We start from the raw sequence: 21,924 nt of genomic DNA, 5'->3' as shown, positions 1-21,924 counted from the left end.
ATATCGGCAGGAGGCCAAGGAAACACCTTCTATGCCGTCAAGAGCAAGATATACGAAGGCTTGGCTGTGGTAGCCGGTGGGTAACCGCGATGCAAGGTAATTTTTTCCGTGTCGATTGGATGAGCATTGCATACTGGGCGCTTTCTGTAACATCAGTGTACTTATCTATCAACTATAGCCTCAAGGATGGCTTTGAACTGGTATTTCTAGGCCACGCCCCTATAGTTGCTGTTCTTGTATCCGTCGCTGCCTCAAAATGAGAGTGGTACAAATGGTGCTGTGAATCAGGGTTTGTCTGAATCCGTCGCAATTTCCCCATCATTCAATCGATGATGGGAATCATTCGGCTGAATAGATAGTCATCGGGCGTTTACTACTTCTTCCCCTTTACTTTCTGTCACTTCCATCTTCCTTCAACCTAAATTCAGTCCCATTATCACAACACGTCCATACATACACGTTCCCATACACCGATCATCAAGTAACCAAATCCACCAAGACAACCTGGCGTCTTTCGAAGAACGCAGTTTTGAGTTCCCGTTGCCATATCCCATACGGAAAATCATCTTCACCTACGCCGCCATTTACGACCCTGAACATATCATTAACCTAGTCAGGTTCTGCTCCATCACTGTTTATAATATCCACAACCAGCCCATATTCTACATCCAACAACTCGAAGCTGTGGCCTCACCATCTGGTTGGAACTCCGTTCACGGACGGGGCCCAGGTCCTCACACCACCGTTGGGAGCTTCATCCCTGCCTCCGTTCATCCACCGCCGCCGTACGTTACCAGCGCAGCTGCGGATCCCAACGCCATGGCCGGACGAGGATACAATACCTTCCACGGCTTTGACATTGGGCCACCACCTCCCGGTTTCCCCCCAGGTCAGCCAGCCGGCATACCATTCTCCGCATTCTTCCCCCCGCAAGCTTCATTTGCCTTGCCACAACCAACTTTCGCCCAGCCCATGCCCGCGGCCCTCTTCCCTCAAGGCTGGGGTGGACTACCCAATCCAGCCACGGCCCCTCTGCGCAATGGTGGGTTTCCTGGCATCCATCTTCGAAACCACACCGGCGGCGTGGGGCTGCCCCCAGGATACGACTACGCATTCCCGCGCGAACACACCAAGATCCATGTCTTCAAGACTGGGCCGACGCCCCCATGGCAGCAGACTCTCTGGTCATGGGATGGCACAAACCACGTCAAGCTTCTCGTGCCCTGTACCACCACGGTGAAGGAATTGATGCAGAACCTCGGATGCACGAATGGCGACGCGAATAAGAATAAGTTGCATGAGATTCAGGAGGCCGGTAATGGGAGATGGGTCAAGGGTATAACGATTTCGGGGGGTGATAAGGATAGGGTTAAGAAACAGATTGCGGAGTTTGGCTGGGATAAGTCGAGGACTGGGGCACCGGGGGAGAGACCGGTTGTTTGGCTTTGGTGTACGAAGGATTAGGGGAATGATGCACGGAAGTGGTCGGTGGGCATCGCGGACCTTCTATATCGCAGTTGGTAATCCTGGATGTCGAGCGGTGATATTTGGATAGATATAGTAGTCAGCTTAAAATTCATCTTGGTTATGGGGATTTAAATGTCTTCGCTGAGAATATAAATCGGCAGAAAAGGGTTGTCTCACTGTCCTCGCATAGAAAGATAGGTAGGTTTAAATATCTCAACCAACGTAGAAAAAAACAAGATCGTTATTTGAAGGAATATATGTGAAGGAACACCATCTAAAAGCCTCACATGATCAAACAAGAATAATCTGTCTCTCGTTCTTCTTCCGCCCCGAGTCTGACCACAAGACCAAGCTGGGCATGGAAACGACAAGATGGACAATAGAACAGCAGACCACCCATCCAGCATTTCTCCCTTCCCAACTCCCCAAAGCCGCCACATGCAGCACTCACCAGCCAGCAAACACCCTCGCACAACTTACAACTTACAACCCACCGCCTGCCATCCTTCCGTGAGACCAAGGCGCGTAACTGCAGTCTTCCAGAGGCCTGTCGTGTCTCGGCCTTCCCGCCCTCAACACCCAGTGGCTTCTTCTCTCCCCTCGCACAGGACTCGAGGAGGAGTGCGTGACGGGAGAGGATGCAGCTGCCGCTGGTGCAGGTGGCCGCCGTGCAGGCGATGGATTTGGGGTGCTCACTTGCTTGCTCCCGCAACTCGTTGGAATGTGGGGGGGCCTGACCTGGTAATGGAAACGGGAGGATAAAAAGGCAGGGCTTTCGAGATGCCGCTGGGGACTGTGTGACTGTGAGACTGTGAGACGGCAAGACGAGCGCCTTTTCAGATCGGGTCAGACGGAAGATTGGAGATCGGTCCTGCACCTGGATGCCTGCAGCCCCGATTACACCAATGAGTGGCGGGGTGAGGGCGAAGGAGTAATGCCGCCATATCATTAGATTATAAATACATTAAAAATTAATGACCATGCAAACATGAAGGAAATGTTCCCTTCTCATCCAAGCCCAACAAGCCCATCCGAATCCCCGCACCCCAGACTCCAAACCCCATACTCCCATTCCAGCTCACGATTTGAAAGCGCCGTGTATCTTAGAGGGGTTGAAGACATCCCTGAATATATCGATGTCGCGGCTCGAGGATGAAGCGCTCTTCGATGAGGAGCTCTTGGATGCTGACTTCGACGCAGAGGACTTGGACGAGCCGGAGCTAGATGTGGCGCATTCGGGCTCAAAGGCAAAGACGACATCGTGGAAATGGCCCACGAATTCCGAGTCTTTCAAGAAGGCGTCTTTCCACATAGTTGCAACCTCCTCTGGTGGGTTCCGGAAGCCGGGGCCGAGACCAAAACTCCCAATGCAGAGGTTGGGATAACCGTAGTAGACGGCAATGCGGAGAGCCGTGCGAATCTTGTCTCTCATAAGCTCCTTCTCTTGCTTGAAAGAGTACTTTTTGCCGGAGCTGTCAAGTTTGGGCCGCTTGACCGGGCAGACCGATATGATAGGCAGAACTGGCTTTGTGTTACAGAGAACTCTGGAATGTGACTGCGCGGCATACCTTTCATTTCGGGCCACACCTCATACTTCTCTGGGCCACTCCGGAAAACAACTTGGGAGAATATCAGATAAGACTGACCACGCGATCATCAACCTACGAGAGACTAACCGACTTTCTCTGAAAAAATACCTGCTTTGGGAGGAATGGGGTAGTTCGAGGATGCGTAGTTTCCCTCCGCTGGCGTCGTGAGCGTCCCATACAGGTTGCTTCTTCTGCAGAGACATTCCTCGGGCGACATAACTCCTAGATTCCGTCAGCCCAGTGCCAAATGCGAAAAATGAGTAGCGAATGCGAAGAAGTGGCCCAACCTGCTTCCCAATCACCTCCTGGTCTCTTGTCATTCGCCGGCATGATCACAGGGATTGGGACATTCTCTCCCGGAGCCCAATCAAGAGCCACATCAACTGGGTCGCGGTCGTAAAACGCTGTAACCGACGTAAGTAATGTGCAGACAGATGAAAGGTGCTAGTGTACGGACCGAATCGAATGGGCAGCTTCATCGCGGGAGGCTGAGCAACCAAAGTCTCTGAATAGCACAAGAACGAGGTCGCTGGCCACTGCGCGCCAAAATTCTGGCGGACATAGGGTATATATATCTTCTTGGCTTCCGCAGCTATCTCTGACGGTTTTGGCTTGGAGGCGGGCATCTCGGAGGGTTACACCACGCGAGCACTGAGGAAGGGTGGAGATGAGCAGCAGGCTTGTTGGAGGCAGCGAGAACTGCCGAGGGACGCGGTACTCTTGAAAGACCTGCGATCCATCTCAAAGATTCGAAGGACATGGGTCTGCATTATATAGTAGAGATGATGCAACAGAAGGGGGACTGGACACAGGAACGCTTGGGCCAGCATTCCTTTCCTTTTGGTCAAAAAGACAAGCATAGAAGTGATACCCGCGTACAAGACAACCGGTTCAAAAGCAGTCCGTTCTGCACTCCCCGCGCCTAAAGCGCAATATAGGGTTCCGGCCACCTATCAATCACCCTATTGATCTCGCTTCTTGAAGACGGCAGGAAGACGCAAGGAGTTGGGCCACGAATAGATTGAGAAACAACGGCCTGGATATGAAGAGAAATCACACTTATGCGGGCGCCCGGGTCCTCAGATCGATCTGTGTCCCCCTAGCAGGTGATACCCAGATTGGCGAGGGAGATCTGTCATTTTGCCTTTTGCAAAGAAACGGGCGTGACTGAAATGCATGAAGCACGGAAGGTCATAGAGTCCCACCAGGGCTTCCAACGGGGGACAGGATCTGGAGTAACAGGGAACGAGCAGATACGCCTCCCGCGGAGAATCTCAGCATTTCGCCACGCGTCGGCACTGGTCTTTGGGAGAGACACATAATGGACATTGGGGCTGGAAGGGGGAGCAACTTGCAAGAGAGTTGGAAGCAGAAGCAAGACCTCTAGAGGGGTGGACAGCATAACACTTGAAAGGGTTAAAGGGTTGAAGGGTTGAAGGGTTGAAAGGGGGGGTTCAGGTGATATGATTGACTTATCATAAGAGAGGGGACGGCAGTGAGACAGTGAAGGATGAGAGGTCAGGTGTGAGATGTGAGGTGTGAGGTTTGAGATATGAGATATGGGACTTCTGGTATGGTATGGCATGGTGTTGAGGAGGGAGGAGTGAGTAAAGGTAAAGCGGGAGACGCCTTCGCTTGTGTCGCCTCGTCCCGCGTCAAAAGGAAAAGGGATTTTACCGAGGCGCGCCTCGCCCTTCTCTTCTTCCGCGCCTCTCAGCCTTGCTTCCCTCCTCTATCTTCAATCTCGCTCCTCTTTTGCTTCTCCCTTCTCCCTTCTCCCTCCTCCATTGCCAGATCGCATATTGACTTGACTCCCGCCTCTCGCCCTCTCTCTTCCCGCCGCATGAACATGGTGCAGCCGCGTCTGGCGCCGTATGTCAGACGGGCCTTGCGCAGCTCCAGGGCATTCCACTCCTCCCCCAGAAGCTATGCGCCCGCACCTCTGTCCGTGGCACATCTCTTGGATACGCCCCCGCCAGACCCAGACAATGTGACAGTCAATGGGTTTATCCGGTCAATCAGGAACCAGAAACAGAGGTCTTTTGCTTCAGTCGGGGACGGCTCGAGTCTCGAGCCCCTCCAGGCTCTTCTCACACCCGAACAAGCTCAAAAGTCTGGCCACCCCCTTCCACCCTTCGTATTCTATCACTAACTTATGTCTCTCGCAGTCTATCGACGGGGACGGCCGTGCGACTTACCGGTTCCTGGAGACCGTCGCCGAATCCGAAAGCCCAGAGCCACGAGCTCCATGTTGTAGGATTGGATATTCTTGGATCAGCCGATTCTGCCGTATGTAAGGGCTGGAGTCACAAATTTGGCCGAAGAAAATACTGAGCGGGTCCAGACGTTCCCATTGCAGAAGAAATACCATTCGCCTGAGTTCCTTCGGACGATACCACACCTTCGGACACGAACCCCTTTCAACTCCACCTTGCTTCGTTTTCGATCACAAAGTATAGCACAGGTTACGGATTTTTTTGCCGGCCGGGACTTTACACAGACGCATCCTCCTATAATTACATCCTCGGATTGTGAAGGTGCAGGAGAAGTATTCTCGGTCGAAACGGCAGAGAAGGGGCGAGCTACGGCAGAAAGCGATGGGTCGTTCTTCAGATCACCGAAATACCTAACAGTCTCGAGTCAATTGCATCTAGAAGCTCTGGCACAGTCTGTGGGCAGCGTTTGGACGCTTTCTCCAACCTTCCGAGCAGAGAAGAGCGAGACTGCTCGGCATCTGAGTGAGTTCTACATGCTCGAAGCGGAGGTCAACTTCGTGGAGGAAATGGAAGAAGTCATGAGCCTGGTTGAGGATATGCTCCGACACCTGACCAAGGGACTATACAACTCGCGAGTAGGACAAGAGTTATTACACGGCAAACGATCCGGCGATCAGGCGGAGGAGGCCTCGAAGCGATCCGAGGAATTGGAGCGTCGGTGGCAAGGCATGATGAGTGAGTCCTGGCCGAGGATAACGTATACAGAAGCCATATCGCTGCTTGAACCGCATTCGGAGAAATTCGAACACGTCCCGAAATGGGGATCTGGTCTACAAGCCGAGCATGAGAGATTCATTGCCAGCACGGTCGGTAATGGCCAACCGGTCTTCGTCACCAACTACCCGAAAGCCATCAAACCGTTCTACATGCTCCCATCATCAACCGACGGATCGCGGGAGACGGTCGATTGTTTCGATCTGCTCGTCCCCGAGGTATGCGAGATTGTCGGGGGATCGATGCGTGAGCACCGCTTGGAGCCGCTCCTTTCTAGCATGCGGGAACACGGCCTGATCCCGCCCAATGCATCGTCCGCAGAAGACCTCGGGACTTTGAAATGGTACATTGACCTCCGACGCTGGGGCAGTGTTCCCCACGGCGGATTTGGTCTTGGCTTCGACAGACTGTTGGGATACTTGTCGGGGGTGCCGAACATCAGGGAGATCGTGACGTTCCCACGGTGGGTAGGCCGATGTGACTGTTAGTTAAGCAGCCAGCACGCCATGTACTTATAGATAGAGAATGTATGTATTATAATTCAGGATCCCAACGCACCCCTTCAAATCCTGCCGAGCCTCGCGCCCACACCAGGTGTCTATTCTGTCCATGATCTCCTGACCCATAAGTGAAGAACCCGCAATATCCATCCACCAAACCCGGGCCGATCCTTCGGCAACGAAGATCTACAAATCTGGCATACAGCACATTCCCGCCGCGGTAGTAGCCAGGAGGAAATAGAAATAGCAATCCCCACGGCACAGCAAAGCCTTTATTTTGGGCGTTTATAAAAAGAAAAGAGAAGAAAAGAAATGCCACAATAGCTTAAATAGTGAAAAAGCCATGTGGAGTGGAATCTGCCCTGTCCGCCTCTTGACGTTGGTTAGAACCAGCACGTGCTAACAGGCATACAGGATTCTGCGCCAAGTTGGGAATTCCTCCTTGTTTCATCTATTTTCCCCTTTTCTCTTTTTTGGAAAAAAGAAAAGGCCTTTTTTGTTCTTCTCCTCCCCCCGTCCCCTCCCCCCTTTGATCTCCAATCGAGTTATTCTGGGATTTGGTCTACCTATTCTTTCCTCTGTCCTCTCCTCCATCATGCGCGGATTTCCCTCTGTGGCGCATCGGCGGCAGCGCTTGTGACGCCGCCGCCGCGCATGAACATCCATCCCCTTGCCTCATGTCACTTACTTACATACCTTACATACCTGTTAATCATTTGAATACTTTATTAATTTATCAGTCATTAATATAGTCTTATGAAAATAGCATCACTATATATATACACACAGCTCCCAACGCTTTATGTACATCGATTTGCGTACATCTCCATCTCTACCCTATCCGAGGCCTCCTCAAACTCCCTTTTCACATGTGCTGCTACCCAAGAACCCACGCACTCTCTCTCTCTCCCTTGTTATACATCTGTAATATCCTACGTAGTCAAAATACTTAATTTTGATAATCCCTGGTGTAAAGAAGAATAATAAGAAACAAGAGGATTATTTTAAGATAACTAAACATAGGTACTGAGGACTACCCGTTGATTTGGTAATTGAGCCAAAGGACATTTGATGTGGAGAGAGGTGATGCGTGGCGCCGTGCAGTATAAGACTCTGCATGGCCGTGTGCATCTGTACCTTTAATGAGAGGGGACGGCCCTCGGTGTATAAACATAGGCTATACATACACGTGCATCACGCAGCCGCGGTATCCTGCTTTAAACCCAGTCGAGCAAAGACAGAGGTATCAGTATCTATCATATTCGCTCTAGCTATCTGTGCCTACGTGTTGTCTGTCATAGGACCGGTGCACCTGTAAAGATGCCACTTTTGTGTTCTCCCCCTCCCACCCCAAAACCCCCCCATAGCAGAAAGCCCAACGCCAGACGCAATGCAAAGTAAAGCCAAGCCAAGCCGCAGCCGTGCGGGGGCAGTCCTCCCCGAAGAATGCGTTGCCAAATCGTCGCTGCAGATCTGGTAGTAGTGTACAATCAAAGGATCCGAAGTGAGATAGCAAAGCAAAAGAATGTCTGAAGAGAAAAAGAAGAAATTGCAGACAAAAACAGTATGGTTTCTTTCTCTGGCACCCCCGCTCTGTAGCATTATTTAGAGCCAGGAAATTTTCATAAAAATAGGTCGTTTCGAGAAGGTCGCAACAAGATTGCTTCCTCCATTGGGTGACGTGGGTCAGAAGGCAAACTTATCAAGGACCCGAATGGCCCTCTGGTCCTCGACCCGGATGTTGAGTTTCTCGTGCGGGATGTCCTTCGGCCTCTGTTCTCCATTCTCCCTCGGACTTCGGCTACCAGCGCGACTGCTGTTGCTCTTGTTGTCGCTCATCACCGACACGGAATCCGTTGCATGTACCAGGTGAGAAATGCTGGGTATGCTCTGAGCTTGCGATGTATTCGTGGTTGGTTTCGGTGTTCCGTTTGGTGACGGGCCCCGGCCAGGAGATTGGGGGGTGTTCGCTTGTCCGTTGACGTGGTTGTGTGGGGGAGTGGAGGATCTGGTCATCCCGTTCACTGGTGGTAAAGACGTCGGTGGTAGTGCCAGGCGAGGATCGGCCATGGAGGCTGATTGCAATGCTCTCTGCGCGATTGCTTGTTGCTCTGCCATGATCCGTGCTTGGGCTATGCGAGGACTCGGGTTTGGTTGATAAGCGGGCATTGTGTTCTGGAGGGTTGCATTGCTCACGCCACGGTGCTGAGATGGGGGAGGCGGTGGTGGAAGTGATGAGTCCGAGAGTGGTGGAGGTGCACGATCAAACGCGGTTGGCTGTGGGGGTCCATGGGCCATTGACGTTGGGGGAGGAGGGTGGTGATGAGGATTTTGTTGGATATTCTGGTATGGTGATGTATGAGCTGATCCGGGAGGCTGCTGATATGGGGATTGGTGTTGAGGTGGAGGTGGCAGGGCTTGCGGATACACAGGACCTTGGTAATGACCCGGAAATGGAGGAGTAGAAGCAGGCGATGGAGGCCAAGCGTAGCCCTGGGAATACCCGTATGGTGGTGGAGCTCGCTGGCCCGTGGGAGCTTGCATCGGGGGTTGATGCGGTGATTGCATGTATGGACCTGGCTGCATGGGTGCTCGTGCTGGCGCCGGAGTCTCGTGGACCGTGGACTCTGGGTACATCCCTTTGACGGGGACAATGTGTCGAAGTTGCGGGTCGGTCGTAGGCTGTGGGAGCTCGGGAGAGTTGGGATGTGGTCGAGAGTAGTATGAGATGAGGTGGAGGTGTTGGCCTGTGGAGGTGGTAATGCTGAACGACTGCTTCATCAGACCATCTGGCTTGTATCTGTATCCGTCCTGTCCATCCCCATCCCCATCTTGATCCTCATCACTCCCCCGCCCACTGTCTGGAGTCTTCCCTGCTCCCCGTCGTGATGAATGTGGCACGAACTGGCCTCCTCCCCGCTTGCCCTCCATCTCACGGTAGGTGAGAAAGCTTCCGGATACTCTGCTGGCGCTCCAGGACTTTCCATCTGTCCATCTTCGCATTCCTGCTTCCCGCTCGTCCCAAACAAATACTGATCCCGACTTTATAGATTGCCTCTCCTTTTCTGATAATCTTCGTTGGACCCGAGGTAGCAGACCCAGGCGGCAAGCTTCAAACAGCTTGATTGCATCTGCAGGAGTCCGGACATGGCCGTAGTAGGTATCCATCTTGCTCGTGGTTCTCTATATCACCCAATCTACCCGGAGGTGGGCAGATCAAATACTCGACTGCGAAGGGAAAAGGCCGCCGTCCCCAGCTGAAGCGAACAAGGAACAAGGGCCTTCCCTCCCCACAATTGCTGGGCGCTGTTGTGGAATGTCAAGTCCCTTGGACTGCCCTGCTCACTGCCCGCCCGGGATCCTTCTGGTGTCCAGCCTCTTTACGCGGCGTCTCGCGGCGTCTCCGCCAGCTCCCGCACCGTGATGTCCGGAAAGGTCAAGTATTGACGGTGCGGCACAGCTTTTACGCAGGTCGAGTCGTGACGACGAGACGTTCTGTGATTGATCGGCTATGCCCCAGAAGATTCGTTAGCAAACAGATCCGACCCACGATTGCACAGTTCTGGGATAAGGTGGAGTCCGGGCGAAGATGAGACAGCTTGAGGCACAAGGTGACAGAAGCTTAGACTGCGCTTCCCAGGATCGCAGGGAAGAGTAGGAGACGGGTCGGAGGTGGGACGACGGCACACACAATGTGGAATGTGTGCAGAGATTTTAAAGAGGATGATAGAGTGGAGTTGGGGGGCAGTTGAGTTGAGTTGATGGAGAAATCTTTGGGCCAGGTAGTGCTGGTTGGGTCTGATTGAACGAGTTGAAGATGACGCGAGGTCAACCGACGCGATCAACGGTCGACGGCAAGACCGGTGTTCTGCAAACTGGACTCGCAACGAGAGAAAAAGAAGAGAGATGAAAAGAGGCATACATACAGTTCAGAGGGATCTTTCTATCACATGCATCAATCCGAGCCTCTTTCACAAGACGCCAAGCGGGTTGGGTTGTCTATTGGCGTGACCGGGAATAGAAGACAGATGCCGGGTTTGCGCTGAGGTACGGGAAGAGCTCGAGAGCTGCAAGATCGGATCTACGAGCAATCTCGAGACAACTCGGATCAACAGGTAGTGAGTCTTCGACAAAGCTCAAAGGTGAGAGGAGCAGAAGAGGTTGGCTGTCTTTGTGAAAATATAAGCAGGGGATCTCCAGACGTCGGGCCAGAGTTCGTACTACAAAGCACGAGGGATGTCAACCGGTTAACGGAGAGCGAGAATTAGAAAGAAAAGCCCAACAATAAACATGGTTGGAGGACGGCTAACCTTATTTTTATTATTTGCTTATTGACTTGCTTATTATTAGAGTTTGCGGCTGCGGCTGCGGGGGCGGAGGATCTTGAGTCTTGACTGTCGTAAATTCCCGCTACGCCCTGCCCTGCCCTGCCAATTCGACCGTCGAGTTATAACGGGACTAGGTAGGGTTCGAGAATCCTCTGCAACGGGTTGGTTGGATTTGCCCACCTGTTAGGCCGTCTTGGGGGTGCAGGGGGTGCAAGTGATAATCATCAATAATCGGCAATCAACCAACCAGTCCCAGCTCTACAAGAGACCGAGGGAGAGCCAAGAAGTACGGAGGGAGGTCAAGTGGCAACGTAGCAGTAGTAGTTGATGAGTGTGAGTAGCAGGTTCAACGGCAACGGCACGGTCTCCCTTTCTCTATCCCGTTCTCCGTCTACAGAGGGCTCCTCTCCTGTTGGTTGGGGAGGCTTCGAAAGAAGGTCTGACGGTCTAGGACAAAGGAGAGCTTTCCGAGGCCGTGGCGTTTACGAGGGCGTGCCGCTACAGCCTCGCCGAAGTCCACTTCTATATCGGTTGGCAGAGGTTAGTCTCGAAGCATCGAGATTCGAGATGTTATTATTCCAGGAATCGAGGCGTACGGTGCAGTATCTCTCCTCCGGGGTGGCCCACTCTAAATTGATTAAGAGCCCCCTGTGCTAGTGCGGCTATGCTACTCTACGTCTACAAGGTCCTTGAGGGTTGGAAGCCCCTTGAAGAGTAGTCCTTGATCTGATGATTATTATTCTTGTTGGATGTACGGCGGATGACTTTTCAGGACGCCTCAGGAGTGGAGATGTGTGCCCACACCACACGTTGATCTTCCCACACTTCGTTCTCTCCCCCCTGCTTCGGAGTTTACCTTTTTCCACGTACTACTGCGTGCACAGGGCAAGACTCAAGAGGGTCCTTAACTCCGGAGGGGGGCCGTTTAGATTTTGCAAGAGTTCACCTAGCGGGCCAGACTCCAGTTTAAACCACCTTCCCTAAGGTACCTTACCTTGCACAACCTTAGACGAAGGGAGTCGGTAGGTACGGTATGTACTTTATTGTCTCACCTCCTGTCCTGAGTCCTGACTCCGGAGAACAGGTACCGTACAGTCCCCTCCGCGACAAGTCGGGAGAGGCAACGCTGACAGCCTGACAGGAGTCGTCGATAGAGATACGCCGATTGAGGCGAGCTTATTCTTATTTGCGGCGCTTTTGTCCCGTCTCCCGCGCCTCGTGTCTGTCAGCATCCTAATTCCCTATTCCCTGTGGCATTATCCTACCTTACCTAGGTCTACTCTGTATTAATCCCACCTGCCCCTAAGCATTTATCCGGCAAGCAAAAGAACCGCGCGGGAACGAAGGCCTCGATTTTTATTTCCATTTGCATGATTGGCTCCATCGATGGTCATACGAGCGAGCTAGCTGAGGCAAAAAAGCAAAGTGGGACGCAGCCATCAAGTACCTAAGTCATAATCAATGAAGCTTAAAGCCATCCGGCCCCTCATGTCTCAACCTTAAACGCAAGATTCGCGTCATATCCGGCCCACGACTCACGCCCTTCCACGAGTCAGAAGCGCTCTGTCAGGAGGAGGTCAAACTCTCAAAGGAGGAAAAGAAAACATAAGACATCAAGGCAACCCTAAACACAGAAGAGACCAGGCACAGGGGAGTGCACAAGAAACATAACTATCATCATAGACATAGACATAGGCATAAACATAAACATGAAAATAAAAATAAACCCCCTACAATCTTCTCTCGGATTGCCTTCCGGACGCAGGAAAAGAGTGGGGAGCGGCATGACATCGCCCATCGCTCGTTTGGCAGCTGGACGCGCAGTCGACCAGGAGCATAAGGAGGAGCCTTCTCATGAGTCGCGAGGAGGAATAACAATAACTGCGGTGACTTGCACCGGGTAGAGGTATCAGAGGACGCAGTACTGTACACAGGAGATATAAGATTTTGTGCTGTCGATCCGCCGGAATAGAAACAGTTGTGCTCCCAATGCTCATCGCATGATCGGCGTGTGAAAGCATCGAAGGCCCATGTAATTCGATAAAGCCACCGAAGAGAGAGGAAAGAGAAAGCATATCCATCCATCTTGTTACACGAGTGCGGCGCGGTCCTATCGTCCACGCAAGCTTTTCTCCCCCGGCCTCTCCATTCCCACCGCATCTCCCTGCGGCGTGTGTATTTCTATCGCCGTCGTTTCTCGGTTTCAACTTCTTTTTCTTTCGTTCCATGTACTCTCGCCCTCCATCTACCGTCTCCTATTTTTTATGCATCTGCATTAGTATAATATCATATAATATCATCTCATCTCATGCAATATAATTCTACGCACCCCCTGTCGAGATTTGTTTTCCTCGATTAAACTTTCCCCTAGCGGTTCTTGGCGGCGCAAAACTTTTCCTTGGCGCACAACTTGATTTAAGCATGATTTTCCTGGCTCGGCTACGACGGGCCCACCGCCAGCCGGCCGCCCGTGGGAATTTTCGATGGCCGTGGATATGTGAGGAACAAAGTAGTAGATGCTGCTGACGACGGTGTAATGCTCTGCTGGCCTTCGCCCTTGACTGGGTACTACTGCATCATAGATATGTGTATATATATACGTGTATATATATACACCCTCCCGATCCGTTAGGGGCAACACATCTCCAGTCACACTTGGTGTGTCCCTATACTTGGGGGTCGGCACTCGGACGTTGTTCTGCTCCGTGGTCCGTGCCGCATCTTCCTCTCGGCGCCACCAACCCGGCTCGACTCGGCCCGACAATCGCCGCCACGTAGATGTATTGAACCCGATGCGGAACTCGACACGTGAGCGAGTCTGCACATTTATACCTTAACCTTACCACATATCTTACCTACCTTAGGTATCTTCTATTTACCTTGCCTACCTAATCCGTCCGCATTCCGCTAGGTATCTGCCTTTCAAGTTCCCGCCCTGCTCATGATGCCCTTGCCCTGGCCCCGCGCAGAGACATCATGTGCGGCTCCTCTCCTCGTGGGCCCGGACTCCGGAGCACATACGGGAATAATAACGCGCGCAAATTTAAGCCTTTCGACATGTCCTCGAGTCTCCAGTCTCCATACGCCTAAAGGTTTGCCGCGTGAAGAGCCTCTCGGGAAGCTCGGACCGTCGGACGCCCATCATATTATTGTCCGGAGTAAGTGCTCACGTAAGGTAAGGCCGTGGTACTCCGCATGCCAAAACTCAAAAGACTGAGGCTCTTGACATAAGCACTTCCGAGGTATAGCCATAGCCGATATTCTGCCGCCCCTTGCTCTACGCCGATGCTGAAGCCTGAATCCTACTATTGTGTACACGAGATCCGGAGCAATAATAATGTCATATTGGGGAGAGAAATAAGGTACCTTAGACGAGCCAGGTCATTTGGTGGAAAGTGGCTGCACGAAAAGAGAGGCCCAGAGCCTGTTACACTGCAGTGTCGACTACCTACCTGCGGTATTGCGGAATCTACCTACCCATCCATGGACATCGATGCGACCGTGGATATCAATCCATGAACCCACAGCGGGAATCCTAAGGGTCATTGCCGGATCCAGTATATATTACGATAGCATTCGTGTTGTTATTCCCGTATATACGATTATATATGCTTACCCTATCTTTTCCCAACGTCAAACCCTCGCGGAACGTCGTAACAAGCTTAAATCCGCACCAACGGCTTCCCACCAGCAAGGGCGGAGGATGACGCGGCCTCGCCTACTAAGCTCACCCCCCCCTGGCCCGCACTCCACTCTCTTTACCCTTAGCGTTTAGCCTAAACATCCCCATGGCGTGTCTGCCGTGCTCCGGAAGGTAGCACTAAGAGAAGGTACGCCTCGTCTAGGACTAGCGTCTTCAATAGCGCCCTCTCGAGATAAGAGAAGAATTCTCCCTTACCCAGCTAGGTAGTAGTACAACGTAAAACCTCACCCCTGCTGCATGATGTGTCTTCTTCTCGATCTGATAACCTTATCAGGGATAAATAGCGAGTTTGGCGATCACGTGCTCTTCCCGCACCAGTCCTGTGTCAAATACACCCGCAGGAAGCTACCTATCTATATCAAGAGAGGAGAGATTTCTGGCAAAACGGATTATTCGCGATATTGTATCTCCTCAACACGTCAGAAAGTTGGATCTTGGCAAAGAGATCAGCCCTGTGATGCGCATCTTGGCACCGGATCTGCGACTCGGTCATTCATAACGCCGTCTCGGTGGTTGGTGAACGATATCGGACCTGTGGTGATGCCAAGTAAGAGATTGGGTAAGCAGGGGCGGCACGGTCTTTTCATCAAGCTTGATCCGAGCCCCGAATGAACGTCTCGTTAAGATTTATGATTGCCAGCATCAAGGACAAGTGCAATGCAATTATAGTAGTAATATCTTCTTCTATTGAATAGGTACTCTCTCCTGGGAGTACCATGAATGGCTGTATATATATACCTCTCTGTTATTGTTAATCTATCAATCTCTCTTCTCCGAGCTCTTCCAAACGCTCTGAACCCAAACTCCCAATCCATGTTTTATGTTCACATGTTTTCTATGCCAGAAGTACCATCAAGTCCTCCAAGGCGAGGCTCTCTTACACCCTGCCACGTGGAGCCGGCAACTCCTACCAAGTCATAGGAAGGGGGCGGGCGATCTCAGATTCAGGAGGTTGGTATTTAGGGTTCGAAGTGGTCTGTCTCTATTGTTCTTAACTTCTCTTCCACAATGTCTATTCACATACAACCCTCTTCCTTACTGAACCTTGCCTAGAAATAGACAAAGGGGTTCTCCAACACGGCTTTCCCTTTCACACGTACTCCTACCCTTCCTCCCCTAGCCATGAATAACAAGTAAGTGTACCATTCTCACCCTACTCTGAGTCTTCGTTCTCGAGATCCGTAAAATGAACTTCTGCATCCACACCTTCCCTCGATGCCCCCAATAATCATAAAATCAAAACAAACATACGGACTTACGGAAACACCTGCGGAACCCACACGTCCAAGCATCTCTCTAATCAAATATCCACACCAAGGAACCTCCTGGCATATCCTGACTATTTGCCCACATCATCAGCATGTGCACAACAATCCGACTGCGCTGCGCATCCTGCAACCGCGAACTCCCCAACGCGGTGGAGCGATACGTCTGCCCGGCGGCAGGCGACCCCGGACATATGACTGAGATTCTCTATGAGAAGGAGCCTGGGGTGTGTGGGCGAGCACAGTGCGGAGCGTGATTTTTTGAGCTGTACCAGAGCATTGGAAGTATGATTGACAGGTCCGGAAGTGCAGATATAACTCCTGATCAGAAGTTGCTTTCTTTCGCGGACTTGGGATTGTGTGGAAATGCCGTTGTCCCCTCTGTTTTAGGGTTTCAATATTTTTATACCCCGATAACCATTCCTTTGGCACGTCAGCACTCTGACGAAGAGCTCGTGGATTAGTCTTGACTTACCTGTTATCCCGGTTTTTGTAAGGCAACCCATCCCTCCGCCCATATAAAGCATACTTGCATGGAAGCGGGCAGTAGCCAGCTAAGAGCAGTTTGACGATGTAAACACCAAATATCATATTCACATAGTTCTAGATGTGCATATAGAGAGCAATACGGAACTGCAGAAGAGACGGTTCTACATACCTTATACATATGTGGGTAGAAAAGAAAATCGCATGTTCTTCGACCCCCCCCCCCCTCTTTTCCTGTCACTAATTTCACCAAAATGTCATCATTCTTCTCCATCTTCTTCCATTTTTTATGAACAAAATACCATGAACTATCCTCAGCACAAGATCAGACTTTATCCATATCCATAAATCAACCCATATATATATACCACAACCCCCTATTAAAAAAGCGGATCCTTCCACCTCTCCAACGTCTAGCTTTCACAACCGTAAACCTCTTTCGTCTGTGCCTATCAGATAGCTGCTTGAATCCAATGATCTAGCATTATACAGAGCGAGATATGATAACAGCATCAACGAGACTATCCCAGTTCTCGGAAATCATATAGAGAGATACTAGCCAGAATCCATCCAGCGGACGAGATCTGGTGCATCTAGCCTTGACTTGGAATCCTCCCGAGGATAAAAGAATAGACTTTCTGCCCCTTGGCCCCAAGAAAAGCATTCGAAAGCTCGGGCTCAAATCTATGATACCTTACCTATGCATCCCCCACGTTGGGAGCCGAACTAGCAAGCGAACTGAGATGAGAAATCCCTCGCACTTGACAAGTCCATTTCCATGGAACAGAACAGCGATTCGAGCTTCATCCCATTAAGAACTTTTCGGAAAGCTACGGTTGAATTCATGAACAGTGACATTTAAATACGAGGAGCTGTTTCTCTCGGGCAAGACGTAGCTGTCGTATCACGTTCCAGGTATCTACCTATCACCCTGTCGCTCCTCCCTCCCTCCCGACCTTGAAACTCCTATCGCCATGAAGAGCCATGCTCGCGGCTTTGATACCACCTATAGCGGAGCTATCCTGCAACGAGCCATGACGAGCCATTCCAGGTGACCATTACCCCTTCATGAGCACCGACCATTGAATCAACCGTCATTCAAGAATCCACCCGACTGCAAAAATCGCATCTGATGCTCCCGTAGATCCGCCCAATTCCGTAACTCCTCTTCCTCGGCATCCTGCAGATGACCATTTTCTCCATTCAGACTCGGATTGGTTCGCTCAAGCTTCATCAGGACATCCAGGAACCTTGCCAGGTACTCCTCCGACTTCAGAGCTAAGGGGCCTTTCCGATTTTGTGGCGAGTCGATCAATGTAGAGGCTATTTGTCGGATTTTGTTGATCTGATTATTGGGTTAGAGATGGGACTTTACAATAATGCGGTCACTTACAAAACTGCCTCCGTTCGGCTCCATGTTGATTTGACTGATGCTGCCAAGCACACGGAGTAGATCCTTCACAATGATTTCCCGCTCATCCGCAACATTTATTTCACTCTCTCCATACGTGGTACTCTTGGGGAGCATATTATCCAGCCCACTGGCCGTTGGACCCGGAGAGGTATGTGAATCACCTCGAGAGGTTTCTCTTTCGTGGGCTTCTTGAAGGTTCCAATACTTCTCCACGATGTAAGACCGAGTGCCGAGCTGACTGGCATAAATATTCGCCTTCTGGATCTCGTATTGCAGTCTTCGCCGAACCTCTGGGTCTTCCTGGGGCCAGTGACCCATCTCACGACCATTGAATCTTACGCTTGGATAGTCTGCCATTGACGGGAGGTATGGTCGGTCTGGCGATTTGAATTGACCAGGTTCCGAGCCAGGAGTAAGCATCAATTCTCTTGGGACATTGTCCAATACGTGCTTCACCTGCCGCAGACACTCTTCCAGGATTCTCTTCTGGCGATTCCAGTCGAACACCTCATCAATGCCATATGCCAGCTCCATCGTCGCCAAAGGGTCAAGGGACATGTAAATCTGTATTCCCAGGTTGAATCCCGTCAGTTTCGATATTAAGCCTGCCGGCTGAGGATCAACATGATCAACGTATATGTATTCGTCGTCGACTTCCAAAGGCAAGGGTGGATACGGCTCACTAGGCGTCGGAGGAGGTATGACGAGTTCACCGAATGTAGCACCAAGCTGTTGCAGTGATCTATAGATTGTCAGTAGAAGCTCGGGAAAAGGTAACCACGTACATACCTGACACCAACAATCATGATCCAGAACACCCTCCTGCCAATCTCTTGCCTGATGTAATCGACTGGTTGTGCTTGTCCACCATATGCACCAGCTTCCCCAAAAGGTACAGATGTATTTCTCGTTGAGAGAAACCCTGGATCCTTCTTGAACTTATGGGTTCCAAGGGCTCTTGATATGTTCAGAGTCTCCCCGAAATATAGTCGACATTGTCGTGGTTGGAACGTGTATGCAGCAGCCAAGCCCAGGAAGTAGCTCGTGACAGCATCATAAACTGACAACTCCTTGTCGAGATATCCCGCTCCTCGAGCTTCAACGGCCACCTTATGACATCGCTCAACCAAGCTGATCGAGGTTGGGAACAGGTGCTCGCGGTGCTGGGCTTTCAGATGCAGTCGTGGCCTCCGGGGGAAGGAGGCTACCAAAACGCCGACCATCGACGCCAATAATGCTAAGAACGAGGGGTTCTTAAGGTCTTCTCGGGATACGAAAGCATCGCGGAAGGAAGGTTCGTGGGGAAAGGGGGCGAGAGGGTGGATATAAGTGAAGAAATCGTTCACGAGGAGTTCGAGGGTAGGAAAGGGACATATTGATTCGGCATTGAGGACGGCGTGCGAGGAGAAGGATGCTAGAGTAGCAGCGACATTATTCGGGGAGGAGGTTGGAGATGCTGCAGATGGCGATTCCAGCTTGCGCTTCTTGATAGCTTCTGCGTGTCGGTTTGGAGGACCTCTCCGCCGGCTGGGTCGTTCGAAGGTACATGGGATTTCCAGAGCCAGACAAGCTCGACATGGCGGGCCCGACTCGTCGCACTGTAGAGGGGGAGAAGATCAGTATCTGCGAGACGCGTGAATTGGAGCTCTAGCCGTCAACTCACTCACCTTCACCTTGCGAATGCTACACGAATCGCAAGCTTTGCGAAGACGGTTTGCCCTCTGGCCCTCCCCGCTGGCAGACGCGGACGCGGACGCAGACGCAGACGCAGACGCGACAGGTGGAGGTGCAGGCCCAGGTGCCCCTTGGTGCTGCACATTGCCTGGATGTCCGTTCGACGGGCTGTTGTCGTACGGAGACTGCTGAGAAGGCTGAACATTGTAGTGGTAAGGCTGCGCGACCGTCAAGCCGTGCTGGGCGGCCAATTGATCGTTCTGCGGCCCAGCTGCATCGCGCAGAGCGAGATGGAGAGCAGGATCAGGAGGATAGTTGTTTGAGGGCGCAGTGTAGGCCGACATCTTATGGTCGTGGCCGTGTCTGTCTGTCGGCGGGAGAGTGGCTGGGAGATGGGGTTTCGGAGGGGATCGAGGGGTCCGGTTGTAGGTATTGTATTGTATGATCCTACCAGCTCGTCGCGTTGCGTCGCGCTCTCGATCTGGATGCCCACGTTGATGCCGCAATCAACATCAGATGTCTAACGCGAGACCGTTGGCGGGATTGCGGCATTGGGATTGTCTTTCTCTGTTGTCCAGCTATATCAATCCATCTCAGGCTGAAGACATGGTCCGGCTAAAGCGAGGAGAACGGCGAGGCGCAAGCGAAACAACAAGAGCTGACCTACTCGAGTATATATATAAAGTACCTTAGTAAGTAGGTCAATAATTCTATAATTCTATAATCCTGTCATCCTGTCATCCTGTCATCCTGTCATCCTGTCATCCTGTCATCCTCTATCCAAACATCCTGAACCCGATGGACAATGCCAAAGATACATCACAAGTGCCCTCCTCCCTCACATCTTCATCAATAGCTGCCCCCTACTCTTTGCCATTCGGGCCCCCACGAGGAACCCACACCCGACAAGCATAACCACTCCTGCAAATATCTGCGCATACATGTATTCACCGCCCTTCCTTTGGATCAGTTGCCCAGCAATCGGTGGCCCAGTGAGCACCGCGAAGCTCACGATACTGAAAACCATGCCCATTCTGGTACCTGCCATCCTCAAGTCCGTCGTCAAGCTACTCAGGGTTGCTGGGAAGAGACTCTGGATCGCCGCTCCGACGAAGCCGTACACAACTGTCCACGCGTATAGTCCTCCACGAGAACTCACCGCGATCCAACAGAAAGATAGCATGGAGGCCATGAGCACTACGAGACAGATCGAGTTCAGAGGTCCCAATAATCGATCGGCAAGAAAATTAGGGATGATGCGACCCGGGACTCCAAGACCGTTCATGGTTATAAGGAGGTTGATGGAGTCGGAATACGGAAGGTGGATTATCGAGCGGCCAAAAGATGTCAGGTAGTAGAATGCGAAGTAAATGCCCCAAAAATTCTGTCCACCTTATCAGAACTCCTATCCTATTTGGTGCAGAAGATGATAAACTCACGAAGAACATCCCGGTGGCAAACAGCACATATGGAGCTTCTCTGAAACTCGCCCAGTCTACCAGAGCCCCCGTCTTCCTTGGGGGAACCCTTGGTTTCAGTCCAATGTTGCAAAGACAAAAACAACCGAGCTGGATAAAGGCCATAGCTCTCATCGTCCAAGGGAATCCGATCCTGGGAAGCAATTGCTTCACCATGGCAGGGAAGATCATCCCACCGGTTGCACTCCCTGAAGTGGCAAACCCTATTGCTAAGCTTCTCTTCTTCGAGAAATACGTACTCAATAAACTCAGCGCGGGACAAAACAGGCATCCATATCCAATACCGCAACAGACTCCCTGGGCCAGGAATAACTGCCAATATTTAGTGGATAAGGATGTCATGAAGACCCCAATAATAGCCACGAGAGATCCGGTCAGGAAGACCAGGCGGAAATATCCAGCATCTGTGAATCGACCGGTGAATGTTCCTATGAAGAAGAGAAGGAAAACTTGGATCGAGCCAACCCATGAAATGTCTGATGGTGATTTGTTGAGTGCTGTGACATAGTAGGCTTGGAAGACTCCAAAGGAGTTGATGAACCCCCAGGTATTCATGAGCACGAGGTGAGCCATAGCAGCTATCACCGAATCAGCGAAGTTCCACTACGGAGTATAGTGGGATTTGCAGGAAGGAAAAGAAAGAAAAAATAAAAGAAAGAAAGAAAGAAAGAAAGACAGGAAGGAAGGAAAAGGAGGATACACACCCTGAGTCCACGCACGCAAACCACCGTCGGGGGGCGGCCCCGGATCCTTCCAACTGCTCTTTGTACTCGTCCTTGTAACTGGTCCCTTCCCACTATCTTCTACATCTTGAGGTTGATTCAGGCTCTTAGGATATTTCTCAATATCTCTGTTCTGGGTCACCGAGATAGGTGCTTGCTCAATGTCTAACCCATTGTGTTCTGACAAGTCACTTGAATGCACAGACGGGGTTTCATCATACTTTTCGAAAGGACCTCCCGATGGATTCTGGATAGATCCCATCTTCGCCAGCATGTGAGGCTCTTAAGTCTCGAGAGCAACTTCAGCT

The 21,924-nt window shown here is 51.5% G+C and overlaps 10 protein-coding genes across 10 annotated transcripts; 4 read left to right on the top strand and 6 right to left on the bottom strand.

Moving 5' to 3' along the window:
• Positions 1–70: 70 nt before the first annotated feature.
• Positions 71–446, top strand: M430DRAFT_37105 (hypothetical protein). Its single transcript, XM_024867054.1, has one exon. The coding sequence runs from the start codon at positions 90–92 to the stop codon at positions 258–260; it is 171 nt and encodes a 56-aa protein (XP_024717253.1). The 5' UTR covers positions 71–89; the 3' UTR covers positions 261–446.
• Positions 447–900: 454 nt separating this feature from the next.
• Positions 901–1,458, top strand: M430DRAFT_73453 (hypothetical protein; the record flags this gene model as incomplete). Its single annotated transcript, XM_024869535.1, has 1 exon — positions 901–1,458. A coding segment is annotated over one exon (558 nt), but the record flags the coding sequence as incomplete, so codon positions are not given.
• Positions 1,459–2,401: 943 nt separating this feature from the next.
• M430DRAFT_146415 (hypothetical protein) lies at positions 2,402–3,848 on the bottom strand. The gene is made up of 5 exons (XM_024863008.1): positions 3,514–3,848; positions 3,344–3,460; positions 3,144–3,278; positions 3,036–3,086; positions 2,402–2,988 (listed from the first exon to the last, which is right to left on the bottom strand). The coding sequence occupies exons 1-5, from the start codon at positions 3,680–3,682 to the stop codon at positions 2,546–2,548; spliced, it is 915 nt and encodes a 304-aa protein (XP_024717251.1). The 5' UTR covers positions 3,683–3,848; the 3' UTR covers positions 2,402–2,545.
• Positions 3,833–4,622, bottom strand: M430DRAFT_37103 (hypothetical protein). Its single transcript, XM_024867053.1, has one exon. The coding sequence runs from the start codon at positions 4,456–4,458 to the stop codon at positions 4,192–4,194; it is 267 nt and encodes an 88-aa protein (XP_024717250.1). The 5' UTR covers positions 4,459–4,622; the 3' UTR covers positions 3,833–4,191.
• A 165-nt stretch (positions 4,623–4,787) lies between these two features.
• On the top strand, positions 4,788–6,607 carry M430DRAFT_146413 (hypothetical protein). The gene is made up of 3 exons (XM_024863007.1): positions 4,788–5,168; positions 5,225–5,345; positions 5,401–6,607. The coding sequence occupies exons 1-3, from the start codon at positions 4,900–4,902 to the stop codon at positions 6,532–6,534; spliced, it is 1,524 nt and encodes a 507-aa protein (XP_024717249.1). The 5' UTR covers positions 4,788–4,899; the 3' UTR covers positions 6,535–6,607.
• Positions 6,608–8,232: 1,625 nt separating this feature from the next.
• Positions 8,233–9,714, bottom strand: M430DRAFT_53531 (hypothetical protein; the record flags this gene model as incomplete). Its single annotated transcript, XM_024868389.1, has 1 exon — positions 8,233–9,714. One exon carries the CDS (start codon positions 9,712–9,714, stop codon positions 8,233–8,235), a length of 1,482 nt encoding a protein of 493 aa, XP_024717248.1.
• Positions 9,715–13,748: 4,034 nt separating this feature from the next.
• M430DRAFT_181289 (hypothetical protein) lies at positions 13,749–14,267 on the top strand. The gene is made up of 2 exons (XM_024863797.1): positions 13,749–14,049; positions 14,107–14,267. The coding sequence occupies exons 1-2, from the start codon at positions 13,816–13,818 to the stop codon at positions 14,164–14,166; spliced, it is 294 nt and encodes a 97-aa protein (XP_024717247.1). The 5' UTR covers positions 13,749–13,815; the 3' UTR covers positions 14,167–14,267.
• Positions 14,268–15,895: 1,628 nt separating this feature from the next.
• On the bottom strand, positions 15,896–16,509 carry M430DRAFT_61352 (hypothetical protein; the record flags this gene model as incomplete). The annotated part of the gene is made up of 3 exons (XM_024868921.1): positions 15,896–16,223; positions 16,318–16,445; positions 16,501–16,509. 3 exons carry the CDS (start codon positions 16,507–16,509, stop codon positions 15,917–15,919), a joined length of 444 nt encoding a protein of 147 aa, XP_024717246.1. The 3' UTR covers positions 15,896–15,916.
• Positions 16,510–17,415: 906 nt separating this feature from the next.
• M430DRAFT_30863 (hypothetical protein) lies at positions 17,416–19,760 on the bottom strand (the record flags this gene model as incomplete). Its single annotated transcript, XM_024865987.1, has 4 exons — positions 17,416–17,673; positions 17,722–18,484; positions 18,532–19,340; positions 19,410–19,760. 4 exons carry the CDS (start codon positions 19,758–19,760, stop codon positions 17,416–17,418), a joined length of 2,181 nt encoding a protein of 726 aa, XP_024717245.1.
• Positions 19,761–20,116: 356 nt separating this feature from the next.
• M430DRAFT_127715 (hypothetical protein) lies at positions 20,117–21,899 on the bottom strand. Its single transcript, XM_024862036.1, has 3 exons — positions 21,599–21,899; positions 20,856–21,472; positions 20,117–20,800 (listed from the first exon to the last, which is right to left on the bottom strand). The coding sequence occupies exons 1-3, from the start codon at positions 21,888–21,890 to the stop codon at positions 20,255–20,257; spliced, it is 1,455 nt and encodes a 484-aa protein (XP_024717244.1). The 5' UTR covers positions 21,891–21,899; the 3' UTR covers positions 20,117–20,254.
• Between the last annotated feature and the right edge of the window lie 25 nt (positions 21,900–21,924).

This window comes from Amorphotheca resinae, assembly GCF_003019875.1.
Source record: "Amorphotheca resinae ATCC 22711 unplaced genomic scaffold M430scaffold_12, whole genome shotgun sequence".
Classification (NCBI taxonomy): Eukaryota; Fungi; Ascomycota; class Leotiomycetes; order Helotiales; family Amorphothecaceae; genus Amorphotheca; species Amorphotheca resinae.
The sequence above is the reverse complement of the archived record's forward strand: the minus strand, read 5'-3'. Positions and strand labels throughout refer to the sequence as shown.

Coding starts and splice junctions, on each gene's coding strand:
- M430DRAFT_37103 (XM_024867053.1), bottom strand. CDS start 4,458: ATGCTGTCCACCCCTCTAGAGGTCTTGCTTCTGCTTCCAACTCTCTTG.
- M430DRAFT_146413 (XM_024863007.1), top strand. CDS start 4,900: ATGAACATGGTGCAGCCGCGTCTGGCGCCGTATGTCAGACGGGCCTTG. Junction 5,169..5,224: donor ACACCCGAACAAGCTCAAAA/GTCTGGCCACCC, acceptor TGTCTCTCGCAG/TCTATCGACGGGGACGGCCG. Junction 5,346..5,400: donor TTGGATCAGCCGATTCTGCC/GTATGTAAGGGC, acceptor GAGCGGGTCCAG/ACGTTCCCATTGCAGAAGAA.
- M430DRAFT_146415 (XM_024863008.1), bottom strand. CDS start 3,682: ATGCCCGCCTCCAAGCCAAAACCGTCAGAGATAGCTGCGGAAGCCAAG. Junction 3,461..3,513: donor GAAGCTGCCCATTCGATTCG/GTCCGTACACTA, acceptor CGTCGGTTACAG/CGTTTTACGACCGCGACCCA. Junction 2,989..3,035: donor GGTGTGGCCCGAAATGAAAG/GTATGCCGCGCA, acceptor ACACAAAGCCAG/TTCTGCCTATCATATCGGTC.
- M430DRAFT_127715 (XM_024862036.1), bottom strand. CDS start 21,890: ATGCTGGCGAAGATGGGATCTATCCAGAATCCATCGGGAGGTCCTTTC. Junction 21,473..21,598: donor TTTGCGTGCGTGGACTCAGG/GTGTGTATCCTC, acceptor ATTCGGTGATAG/CTGCTATGGCTCACCTCGTG. Junction 20,801..20,855: donor TTGCCACCGGGATGTTCTTC/GTGAGTTTATCA, acceptor TAAGGTGGACAG/AATTTTTGGGGCATTTACTT.
- M430DRAFT_181289 (XM_024863797.1), top strand. CDS start 13,816: ATGATGCCCTTGCCCTGGCCCCGCGCAGAGACATCATGTGCGGCTCCT. Junction 14,050..14,106: donor GGAGTAAGTGCTCACGTAAG/GTAAGGCCGTGG, acceptor TCTTGACATAAG/CACTTCCGAGGTATAGCCAT.
- M430DRAFT_37105 (XM_024867054.1), top strand. CDS start 90: ATGCAAGGTAATTTTTTCCGTGTCGATTGGATGAGCATTGCATACTGG.